This window comes from Rissa tridactyla, chromosome 3 (genome assembly GCF_028500815.1).
Source record: "Rissa tridactyla isolate bRisTri1 chromosome 3, bRisTri1.patW.cur.20221130, whole genome shotgun sequence".
Lineage (NCBI taxonomy): Eukaryota > Metazoa > Chordata > Aves > Charadriiformes > Laridae > Rissa > Rissa tridactyla.
This window is the reverse complement of record NC_071468.1, coordinates 97426906-97440201: the sequence shown is the minus strand read 5'-3', so window position 1 is coordinate 97440201 and position 13296 is coordinate 97426906. Positions and strand designations below refer to the sequence as shown.

Here is a 13296-nt window from a genome sequence, read left to right as displayed (position 1 = left end):
AATATTATGTATGTTACAATACTAAGAGGCTTACTGGACATTACATTAGGGTGGACTTAAACCTTACAGTCTGTGATTTGTCATTCATTTACTTGTTTAAACTTTTTGTATATTTTGGCACTATTTCACACTTCATCAATCCCATTTTCTCATAAATGAGCCACGGATGTTACAATATTGTGGACTGTTCACATATTAGATTGTGATAATTTTTGCAAACGAGTAAAATTTATTCCTTCTCAAATTTTTCTTCCAGATTTCACTGTAATAAGATTACACCTGAGATATCATTTTTCCTCCACTATCATAATTTTATTACATCAAAAGAAATTTATATAAAAAACTGATTGAAAGTATGCCACATATTGATCTCAAATTTTCTGGTCATTCTACATTGTTATGACATACTAGATGACAGATTTGAAAGTATGATGTTAACAAACGTTGATAAGATTTTTAAAGTTTATCTACACAATGTCTGAACAGAAAAGAAACATCATTTACTACACAGATATAGCATTTTAGTCAGATAAATATTAAGGATTATTGACCTGAGAGCTAAATATTTGATGAAGTTAAAAGTCAGCGTTTTCAAAATGGACAAAATATTTTTCAATGTAACTGAACTCAAGAACTGTTGCATATTGGTAGGAATATATGCGTCTATATCAGGAGTACAGAATGCGTATATGTATGGACATTACTCAGTGTGTTTGTGACTGTATTTCACAAACTTCAACACAACAGGGTATGTGTATACATAATATATATAATTTACACGTGTAGATTTTTACATGTCAATATATTCAGGTACTCATTTTCATTCCAGTACAGAAACTTAGAAATTAACACATTATGTATGATTTTTAAAAGAAAGGTTGATTTTCATTTGTTTACCTTTTTTTTGTTATGACAGTAAGGTACACAGAATTCCCACAGATTTTTCTATATATCTTGCTTGCCTGGAAGTCTGAGCACAAAGCAAACAGAGCAAAAAATGCACTTCAAAGTTACAGGCTATCAGAATGCTTTTGCTTGCAGGGCAGCAATTTGCACCTAAATAAAAGCAGAAGCAGGCCAGGCTTGCATTAACATTTCTATGTGTTCTTTATCAGATCGCTGCGGAGAATGACTGCTTGTAAAGGACTTCTGGAAAGTTACCAAGTTCAAGCTTCAGGCAGTTACAAATATAGTGGAAGTACTGGATCAGGGTTCAATGCATTCATTTTGCGTGAAAATCCATGCTAACCTACATAGCTAACCTACATCTTAACTATGTAAAAAAGTGTTTCCTTCCTTGATATAGCAGATATTACAAGATGCGTTTAAAATCAGCATATGATTACCATTATTGAGAACAGGGAAACTAAAATGGGCTGAATAATAATGTCTGGCAGAACAGATAAAAGACAAAGTTTAAAGGAATCATGAGAGCGATGGCAGCTCTAGTGAACATAGCAGATAAAAATCAGTATGATGAAACAGAATTAGACGACAAAGGTGTCATGAAATTTCAACATTTTTCAGAAACTTCAGCGTACACTATTCCATATAATTGAATAGAACTTGATTAAGGAGAAAGATGGAAAAGCATTACATTATTATGGAAAACAGTGTGTAAAAACAATTAAAGATCTAGATTTTCCTTTCTCCTAGGAGTCTTTATTAAAAACAACTGAATGTGAGAAAGTGAATTTCAAAATTTGAAATTTGGCAGCACAAGATTTTAAGCAAAATAATACTGCATACAAGGAGCTTTACAGTGTGCCAATTTGACTATTGTTAATCATATTTTCAGATCCCACTTCATATGTTAGGCAGTCTGAAAGGAAATAATGATACATGCTGAAACACAAACCATTTAAGCAGTGGGAATACGTGGTGCAATAGGGGGATGAAAACCCATTTCAGTAAAGTATTTGTTTAATGTCTGCTATTCTCCATAAATAATAGAAGTCAAGTCAGTTAGCTGCTGCGCAGTAGCTCTATTTCTCTGAGAAGTGTTCTTAACATTGATATCTGGTTCTACTGACTTTTGTCTCCCAGATATCTTTGTGAGCTCCACCATCCACACACATAACACGAACTGAAAAGTCAGCACAATCTTCAGTTCCTTTGCCAAAAACAAAAGTAGAGAGAAGCAGAACACTATATATGGGGGAAAGGAGAAGAGTTTACATCCAGTCCCAGAACAGACATCTAAAGCAGATGGTGCCATTTCTCTTCATTTACTACAGAGTGATACAGTTTACTGAGATTAACTAATGCATAGCTACAGGTAAAATGAATCCAATCCTTGGTGACGAACTAGATGCTTGCGTGGAAGTAAATACTAGGAATCTTTTTAAACAATGTCTGTAAGGCAATTCTCTCCTGATAATTACAGGGTGTCACACAATCACAGAACAACTGAGGTTGGAAGGGACCTCTGGAGATCATCTAATCCAACCTCACCTGCTCACAGCAGGGTGAGCTACAACAGGTTGCACAGGACATTGTCCAGTTCAGTTCTGAGCATCTCCAAGAAGGGAAACTCCACAGTCTCTCTGGGCAACCTGTTCCAGTGCTTGACTGCCCTAACAGTGTAAAAACAAAAAAAAATAATCACACAAAAAAAGGAAAAAAATTAAGAATTTCCTACATTTCAGTTTGTGTCAATTACTGCTTGTCCTGTCAGTGGGCACCAGTGGGAAGTCTCTGGTTCAATATTTATAAGGTCCCTCTGATAAGGTAAGATCACCTCCTGAGCCTTCTGTTCTTAAGGTTATGAAATCCCAAATCCCTCAGACTGTCCTCATATGTGGGATGCTACAATCCCTTCATCATATTCATGGCCTTTTACTGGACTCACTCAAGTAAGTCCATGTCTCTCCTGTACTGCATCCAGAAATGGACACAGGACTCCAGATATGGTCTCACCGGTGCTTTACAAAGGGGAAAAAATCTGCTCCCTTGACCTGGTCTCAAAACTTTCCCTGATGTAGTCCAGGATGCTCTTTGGCTGAACACAGCCCTTTGACCCTGGCAGTTCAGCCAGTTTTCAGCCCATCTCATTGTCCATTCATCTAGTCCATACATGGCCAGCCTGCCTGTGAGGACGTTATGACAGAAAGTGTTGAAAGCCTCACTAAAGTCAAAATAGACAACATCCACTGCTCCCCCCTCATCCACCAAGCCAGTCATCTCATCACAGAGGGCTACCAGTTTGGTAAAGCACTATTTCCCCTTCATAGCTCCATGCTGACTATTCCTAATCACCCTTTTTTTCCCCCTTCCTGTGACATTGCTTCATCAGCTTCCCAGGAATTGAGGTGAGGCTGACTGGCCTGTAGTTCCCTGGATCTTCCTACTTGCCTTTCCTGAAGGCAGGAGTTACATATGCTTTCTTCCAGTCACCAGAAACCTTTTCTGATCACCATGACTTCTCAAAGATTGTCAGACTGTCAGGATTGTCAGGAGTTGCTTCACAATGGCTTGAGACAGCTCCCTCAGCATTTGTGGGAGCATCATTGAATTAGGTGCAACAGACGTGTACATGCCCTTTTTTATTACATGTTCCCTCACCTCATCCTCTTCAAGAGTGAGTCTTCCTTTCTCCAGAACTTCTCAATGGTCTTGGGAATTCCCAAAGGCCAGTCTACCTGTAAAGAATGAGCTGAGCTGAAGAAGGCACCAAGTACCTTGGCCTTTTTTGTGTCCCTTATCATTAGGTTCCCTGCCTTATTCAGCAGAGGGTGTGCATTTTCCCTCGTCTTACTTTTGCTGCTGGATAGCCTGTAAGGAAGCCATTACTACAGAAGTGGTCTGTAAATGTGCAGACCCAACTTCCCCAAATAACCCTGCACTTTTAAAACTGGGCTAACTTTTCAAGCTGGTAGTAGAATATGCTTGAGCTCCATAATCTACACCAGAGGCACCAAGTGAACAAATTATTACATGTCTTCATAGATCTTTGGATACCTCTGGAAATTACCTCTAAAGAAAATTTCTTTGACTGTCTTTATGTTGAAGAGGTTTCAAAACTCAGATGGAAACTCTTCTGCTGTTTTAATTGTGATCAGAAGAAAATTCACATCAACATGAGCATGGTCATATTATGAATAGGGAAATTAAGACTGCATACAAAACTCTGTGGAGTGCTAACAGACATTTCTATGTGATGAAGAACTTAGATCATTCCCTCTGGTCCCATAAAAGCTTTTCTATAAAGATTTATTTTTCTCAGAGCAAATTTATTTACAAAATATTTTTTGCCACAAGCAACGGCTGAAATGTATACCTGGAGACTGGACCAAAGAATATACTGAGAAGTGGCAAGTTAATTATATTATATATAAAAATTATTCTCTCAAGAGATAAAATCGCATTTTTCTCTATACTTATTTTACATTCAAAAATGTTAATAATCATACTCATATACTTATATACTGCAACCACAGAGATACCGCCTGAATTTATATGTAAGTATGATGAAAGCTACACCCGAAAGTGGTGTCCCTCAGGGCTTGGTGTTGGGACCATTTCTGTTTAACATCTTTATTGATGACCTTGATAAGGACATAGAGGGTATCATCAGCAAGTTTGCAGATGACACCAAGTTAAGCAGGAGTGTTGATCTACATGAGGATAGGGAGGCTCTACAGAGAGACTTGGATAGATTGGACCGATAGGCCAATGCTAACGGTATGAGCTTCAACAAGGCCAAGTGCCGGGTCCTGCAATTGAGCCACAACAACCCCATGCATCGCTACAGGCTGGGGGAAGTGTGGCTGGAGAGCTGCCTGGCAGAAAAGGACCTGGGGGTTCTGATTGACAAGCGGCTGAACATGAGCCAGCAGAGTGCCCAGGTGGCCAAGAGGGCCAATGGCATCCTGGCTTGTATTAGAAACAGTGTGACCAGCAGAAGGAGGGAGGTGGTTGTCCCCCTGTACTCAGCACTGGTGAGGCCACACCTTGAGTATTGTGTCCAGTTCTGGGCACCTCAATATTAGAAAGATATCGAGGTGCTGGAGCGAGTGCAGAGGAGGGCAACGAAGCTGGTGAAGGGCCTGGAGAATAAATCTGATGAGGAGCGATTGAAGGAGCTGGGACTGTTTAGTTTGAGGAAGAGGAGGCTGGGGGGAGACCTCATCACTCTCTACAACTACTTGAAAGGCCATTGTAGAGAGGTTGGTGCTGGTCTCTTCTCACAGGTCATTAGCGATAGAACAAGAGGGAATGGGTTCAAGCTGCAACAGGGTAAGTTTAGACTAGACATTAGGAAAAAATTCTTCACAGGAAGAGTGGTCAGACACTGGAATAGGCTGCCCAGGGAGGTGGTGGAGTCCCCATGCCTGGATGTGTTTAAGAGTCATTTAGATGTGGTGTTGGGGGATATGGTGTAAGGGAGAACTTTGTAGAGTGGAGTTGATGGTTGGACTTGATGATCCCAAGGGTCTTTTCCAGCCTGAATGATTCTATCAGTCTATGAAATTCTGAAAACTTTACGGTAGTGAAGTGAAACCTGCCAGCATTATAGCAGCCTGCTTCTGTATTGATCTAGTTGCCTATGTGGCAGAACATGAAGAATAACCATCTGTGTCAGGTACAGCAGCAGGTGCTGTATCCGTTGAACAGGCTGCTGCCCGATTACAATAAATCTCTTTCAAGCACCTGGCAATCTTGACAGACACTTTTATCTTTGTATAAAAACACCCCACCACCTCAAAAAGTTGTCTGAATAGAAATGAGAAACTCAACAGATAACATCAGCTGATAAAGGTCAGAAACTGAATCCACTGCAGATACACTGTGAAGTCTAGGTAAGACAGTGTTTAGATTCATGAGGAGTTGTTCCTTATCATGCACAGCATTAGCGTCTCCTCCTCATGTGTTTCAGTACAATATTGCTAACGTTCTTGTAAGGCAGAACTTGAAGTAGGATAACAGGTATGTAAAGATAAAACACTTTGTCACTAGCATTTTACAAATTTCTGTTTGCCCAGATGAGGCTGGTGCAGATAAAACCAAGTAAGATAATTCATCACTCGGAGATTCAAATAATGACAACTTTTCAGGGTATCTGTCTGTAAGTCTATACCTGAAGTTTTTGTAGGCAGAAGATATAAATCAAAACCCGGATTGTTTTTGAAAATATTTTAAGAGTCTCACCTATATTTATCAGTAGATGTGTTTTGAACTCAGAACTACTATTTCCTATGTGGGTTAAAGTAGTTCTTGAAATACACTACTCAGCTGAATGTCTAAGGAAGTACCCTGACTTAATGAATGACAGATGTCTGTAAGTGGATCATGCAGTCTTGACTCCAGTAATTGTTGAATTTCCTCTGTTGTCAACTGCTCAATAGTAGTTAATCACTTTGTCAAGTCTATGTTTACCTCTTTAAAGGACGTAAGTGATGAAAATTATGATTATAAAGAGGTGGTCTTTGAAGGAAAAATAGTCAGACAATATGAACCAAAACAGTGGAAAATAAGTATCTGATTCTTATGAAGGAAAAGGTCGAACAGACAGTTCTATCAGTTGTAGATCTGTGTGTATTTCCTGTAGTGGGATGCAAGGATGACAGTTCTGTGAACTCCACTGATTATGTTATGAGGAAAATAAACACCCAGAAGTAATAGCAGTAGCTCCCATTAGCGTGTACCAGCTGGTAAATATCACTGAGTTCGTCCAAAACATCTCATAAGATGGGGACTGTTTGCTATGCAGAACTTGGTCTGAGAATTCATCAGTTTTATTCCAGTCATAGAACGTTGCACATATTTGGCTTAACTCACTTAAAGAATCAGCAGACTGTGATTTGATGTTTGTGAGTCTCTGGCTGATGGATAAAGCAGTAATAGCCAGATATTCACTAGAAAGAGATGTTTGCATTTGAGTTTCATGACTAACTAACAAATTAAGGAAAGATATCTGGTTTTAAGTATGTATTTTAGTAGGGAAATGAGAAATTATTGAAGGAATTCGTAATCTCCACAGCTCCTCTGATGCTGAAAACACACCTGACAATTCTTCAGGACCCTTTTGAGACAACCTAGAGAGAACTGAAGCTGCACTTGTAGAATCAGTTATAAACTGTAATCCACAGGAGAGTAATGACTCATTATTTAATTCTATTTCAGCCCCCGGTTTGTTACTAATTACTGAACTCATGTCTGTGGCAGATAAAGCAACAGTCTGGTGCTGCTCTAACGATGCAACTTGTGTAGGGAAAACAGAAAGTGTCATTAAGGAACTACTGATAAGTGAGATTGTATCATAATTATGCTGGGGAAGAGGTACTGACCTTAAATCTATGGAAATATCAGTAGCCACATATGCTACAGGTGTGATATTACACTTTATTTTTACTGAGACCTGAACAGCAGAACCAAGAAAGTGTGAAGGGAGAACATCTGATGAGGTTGCTATCCTGAATACTGTTGAAGACTCTCCAGTGGCAATTAGTCCTCCTAGCCCATAGCTCAGTTTAGCCAAGTTAGTGGTGAGAAGCATCCAACAGTTGAAAAGATCTGCCTTTTTCAAACCTTTAAGGATAAAAATGTAGAAAAGAAAAAAGAAAACCAAGAACACTAACCCAACAAAAAAAAAAAAACACATAAGAGAAAAGAAAAATGAAAAACTTTGGCCCTGGACTGTGTCTGCAGCTAATTACATGGCCACCAAAACCTTGTACACTCTTACCAAAGTATTATGTAGCAGACAAATACAACTCTGTAAATCATATTCTTAATAAAAGCGTAGAAGCAGTTTTAGTCACCTGCAAACCTTCCTGTTTTTCAAATCCTCTATGAACAGCATCAGAACAAGTGGCACTTCTCAGAATAGAAGTATTAAATATTTGAAATCAAACAGCTAATGTGAATCAATATAAAACAAATGAATTATAAATCTTATCCATTGAGAACATAAGCAAACTAGATGACAGGATATTTTGGAAAACACACAGATGTAACTGCATTTACTAACTGCATTTCATTCAGTGTCATTACTTATATCAAGAAAGAATATCAGCTATTAAGAACGCAACAAAAGCTTAGATAAATCCCCAAAAGACTAGTCTATAGAGAAATCAAATGTTCAATAAAACTCAGCTCCCCAAATTAAAATACAGGACTCCTGTCTTATTTCTTATACAAGTAATTACTTTGAAAGAGCATATAAGCAAAAAATTCTGAAACTAACTGTAGAGAATGCCTTATACACACACTATCTGTATAATACCTAGCTTTAGTAAAATGAACAGGCCACAATGAAGGTACAATCTTCAAAATAAAACATTACATTCCTGTTAGTGCTGACTTTTCTTCAAATATTTTAAAGATAACAGCATAGGCAATTTTTTAGCTTCCCAAAAACAGGAACAAGGAAAGGGAAACTGAAGTCACCATGGAGTAAGGCAAATTATCTTTCTGCAGCTGATCGGCCAACGAAGAAGGGAAGATTGGCATCGGGGTCAGAGCAAGCTGAACACAACATGAGGTATATGAAATTGTAGAGTCTAGCAAAGCAAACTGAAAAGCAATCTAAGTGACAGTGCAGTTTTCCTTTCTGGATTTGTAAAACTGGGAAAAACTATTTTGAGAGAAGAGAGTCATTATCCAGTCACATTTAAGTGCAATTAAGAAAGGATGATGGATTAAATAAAAATAATAGAAGGCAGTAGAGAAAGCAGAAAGCAACATTCTTAAGAAGAAAACGAATACATCTTGCATATTCTTACCATTTAAAAAGCACTAACAAGGAAAGAAGCTTGACATATGCATTACTTCAGAAGCTTTTTCTACTTACCTTGGGACACCTCTCCTGTATGAAAACCAGGAGAAGCATGTTTAGACCAAAGTTCCATAGACACAGCCAGGGCTGATGGAAGGTCATTGTCTGAAGTCTCAGCAGGAAACTCTTCAGCCACTTCAGTGACAGTTTTCTTGCTTTGGGGGATAGTAGGTAAACAGGTGATATTGTTTATTCCATCAACACAAAGAAACCCAGTGGAGCAGGACTGTATAAGGCAATCATTGTAATTAAGCTCACAGCTTCGTCCCTGAAAAAGAATTTTTAAAAAGCCATTTTTGAAGGCAATTTGCATTTCATAGTCATGTTAGTTCAAATTATTGCTTTCCTTTGTTCTAAGATGTTATTTGCTTATATTAAGCTGTCCACGCTTTTGAAAGCAAATCTAATCATGTGGAAAATATTGCTTAACTAATTTAATAGTATAGTTGTATAGTTTAAATTTTAACTAAATGATATTTTGCCTCTTAGTATTAAAAATTATCAATAAAAATAATTTCCCCACAGATTTGTAATTGCAAAGTGTCAAAGACAGTATTGTCACCAGCAATAATCACCTTCAGTTAGCACGTAGTTATGCAAAAACAGAGGACTTAGCTATCTAAAAACCTACAGTTTGTTCTGACTGTCAAGTTAGCGTTCTTTTTTTTTTTTTGTACACCATAGCTCAGCATTTGTTGCCTGTTGTTACCAAATCTTCACATGGCACCTTGTTAATACATTAGGTTCACAGACAGCTCTTGGAAAAGAAAAAATGTAGTGGCAGTCTCAAATTGGACCTGGCACTCACTTTTTATTTTTTATCAAGACTAACAGGAAGCCTGAAATATCCTTCCTAGTAATAAATTAAAAATGTTCATATTCAGTGGTCTGTAAAAAAGGCAAGAAAGAATGCATTTCTTTCACAGCAATAATTATGTGAATTAAATGCATTATTCAAGTGTGAAATAAATATATGCTGAAGCCAGGCCTGGGTTCATTTTATTTTCACTTCTGTTGTAATGAACTAATGGGCTATGTGCAGAGATACAGCTAACTTAGCTAACCTAGAAGGATCCTACATGTCTAGATAGCCATTTAAAATACACACAGTCCCATCGCTGAAAGACATGCATCTCTGACAACACACATTAGCTTTGGTAATAATCTATGGATTTTTTGAATGGACTTGTTCATGATTTTTCTCATCACCATTTCCAGGCTATGAATATAAACACAGTTTTATCACTTTTCCTGCCTCTTGCCATCTGCTGTTTTAGACAACTGCCGACAGAGATAGCCTTCAGGCCAACCATATCGACAAGGCCTTGGAAACCCCAAACCACTGGTGGTTAGGTGTCAAGAATATCCCGCAACCACCTTTTGGTGACTAGAATGTCTTAAGCATCCAAGTCCTATTTTCAAAATAAAGAATGCTAGCTAGAAGGAGATGTTTAAGACTGACACATTCAAATTTAGGTGTCATGTAGTAACTGCAAGCATGCTAGGAGCCTAAACTCACATTAAAGTTAGTACAAATTCTGAGGGTATTTACTGCTTAAATGTGGGTGTCTAGTATCACTTTTGGAATTGCTGGGTATCTTGTCTGAGTCCCAGCAGACAAACCAGGAGTTGTAGGTTTCACACAGGTCCTATGTTATTCTACCTGCCATATGAAGGTATAGTGGATACTCTATAGACTGTTTCAAATATCATTAGGTGCTTATGGTTAGATAACCACATCACACTTTTAGTCAATAAAATCAAGAAAGCTCCAGAAGCTAACCAATCACCCTAATATAGACCCAGGACTGCATTTGGAAAACAAATTATTTTGGGATACTTTCATATGTCTGAGGCAGCTAGATGATGTTGGCAGGTGTATCACAAAATCCATAGAAAATTCACAGCCTTCTGTGGCGGCTGAAAACTGGGGAAACCTCAAAACGGCATTGGACACCCAGGTTTAGGCTTTAGGTGCCTGTGCAGTCAAACAACCCTTTAAGCTGCACTGACCATATCAACTAGGTCTCCGTTTAGAATTATGTGAATATAGGTACTCGGTGCACAGACAGGCACTTATACAAATTTAGGTCTCTGCAGCTCAGATTGTATCCCAAATCACCTGCTAGATCCAGAAAAGGCTTGCTATTGTCTGAAACAGCATTTAGACTGCAAACAATACACAAAGATCTTGCAATCTTTCAACGCATGCACTCTCTCATTTTACACTTCTGTGGTTTTGTTTGCACTTAGAATACTGGGGAAGTGGTGAAAAATTAACATAATACTTGTATCCCCAAGGAAAATATTGTGAAAATCACTTATCTGATACCGTAAATGTTTTAATGATGTTGAAGTATTATGATGTTAGCCTCAGAAATTAAATTCTCAGTGCGAATCACATTGATGCATTGAAGCAATATGTTCTTTGAATACTATAAACTACTGAAGCCTAATATCCTGTGAAGTGTGTCATGTTTAACACTGAAGAGATGACTTCTGACTGAAGCTTCTCCTGCAACTGGAGCACATGTAAAAAAATTCAAGTAAGTTCCCTAAAGCTCAATAAGCATGTGCTCATTGCACACATTCCCTCAGACAAGATGCTTAATTAGTCTCTCTTATTTACCTGGCTAGCTATTCACACAGAACTTGAAGCAACTTACATTTTCTGAGATCTCTATCAACTCTATTAATTTAATCTAACATGTTTGTTGGCGACATGGATGTTGTGACTGAGTGCACCCTCAGGTGTCGCTGCCCACGGCAGGGGGGCTGGAACTAGATGATCTTTAAGGTCCTTCACGACCCAAACCATTCTACGATATTCGGAAACAATAGGAGGTGCAAGAGAGAAAAAGGCAGAAATACAGACACATAAAAAATTACTTTTCTTACAAGCAGTTTAAATCATTCAGTGTTTAAAATGTAAGAGGTTAAACTGATGTTTTTGGAATGACTTATATACATCCATGTTTGTTTCAATCAAGTTCTTAATTTGTTTTGGTAAGCGGATGAGCTATCTGGTAAATTAATGGTATCTTACCAAATCACTCACTGTATTGGTATTCCAAAGCATAATGGAAAAGCACGTCAATTTATATGTTGGATTTCCATGCATTCATAACAAAAGATTCCCTCCTTGCTCTCTTCTAATTCCACACATAGCACAAATGATCAGTTTGAATAAGGTTTCTGTCTAATAGTCTTTCTTAATCCTATAAAACTTAGGTTTCAATCTGACTTTCACTGTGACAAATTAGTGCATTTTTATTACTGCTACTTGTAATGGTGAAGAGCGTTTGATTATGATTTTATGACTCATAGAAATAAAGCAGATGTGGATAACCTCCACTGTGCATGAAGGGTAGATTAAATAGTCATAGATAAATTTGATAGCCTTGAAAGTGTCGGTAAATGCTTTAGCAGTTTCCATGCAGACAGATGCTGCATATTTGTGTTTAAAAGTACGTATTCCTGTTTCCATTTAAAAAGTAAACATTTATTCCATATACCACTAGCTAGGCTTTTCTTCTCAAAATTTATGAGAAACTTCATGATCCATATTTTATGATCCGTACTTCAGATAGGATTAGATACATAGACTACAGAAGATTTATTTAACACACACTGCAGGTGGAGTTCCTCGAATACTTATTTCTCTGGGAGTTCCACTGTTTCCACCACCCACTTACTCATGGTTAGGAACCAGAACCAGTCAGGGGTCTACCAAATACATATCTTGAGAAGTTTGGACCCTAACTCCTTATCTTTCATGCTGAAGATAGGCATGTTAAACATTCTTCTGCATTTTTTTTCATGTTTTCTTTCTCTGCTGTGGTCTTCCCAAAACATAGTGGAATCTGAGGGACTGAAGGTGGAACAATGAATAAAGGAATAAAAGCAGAGACAATACACCTCAGATTGCAGCTAATTCAGAGGCTTGTTACTTTTTCTTCTGTAAGGGCTTGTTCTACAACATACTGTACAGTTAATGTACAGTTAATGCCCAAGCTATCTAGTAAGAGAAAAGCTGCCCCATGGGTCAAATATCTACCTAGCTCTATCACCAGTGGGCTATTAATGAATACTTGGGGAAGAATACAGGAAGAAAACAAGCAGAGTTTGCATCTGATAATTCACCAAATATACTATTCCAACCTCTGGCAACTCAAAGACTCCCTAAGCCAGGGTAACATTCAGAAAAGTAATTTTAATAAGGATAAACCTATCTCCCTGTTTTTGGACTTATTTGCATTTTTGGTCTCTATAGTATCATGCAACACTGACTTGTACCAATGAACTTTGCACTAAGTGAAAAAATAATTTCTTTATACAGATCTTAAGCTTCCTCTCTGATGATTTTATTTGGCATTCAGAAGATATTTTTTGGTAAAAAATAAATACTAAAAAAATAATGTAACTTATCTCCTCTGTTACAGTTGTTCATGTAGGATAAGTATAAATACTCCATGAACAAAATGAGATTATTTGATCATGAAGGTTTGACTGTTTTC

General features: G+C 37.8%; 1 protein-coding gene across 1 annotated transcript in view; it reads right to left on the bottom strand.

Annotated features, from left to right (window-relative positions):
* The window catches only part of EYS (eyes shut homolog), an 874211-nt gene that overhangs the window by 373463 nt on the left and 487452 nt on the right, over positions 1-13296 (bottom strand). The window contains exon 32 of the mRNA XM_054197017.1: positions 8795-9047. Within this exon, the coding sequence (XP_054052992.1) occupies positions 8795-9047 (253 nt within the window). The remainder of the gene's footprint in view (positions 1-8794; positions 9048-13296) is intronic.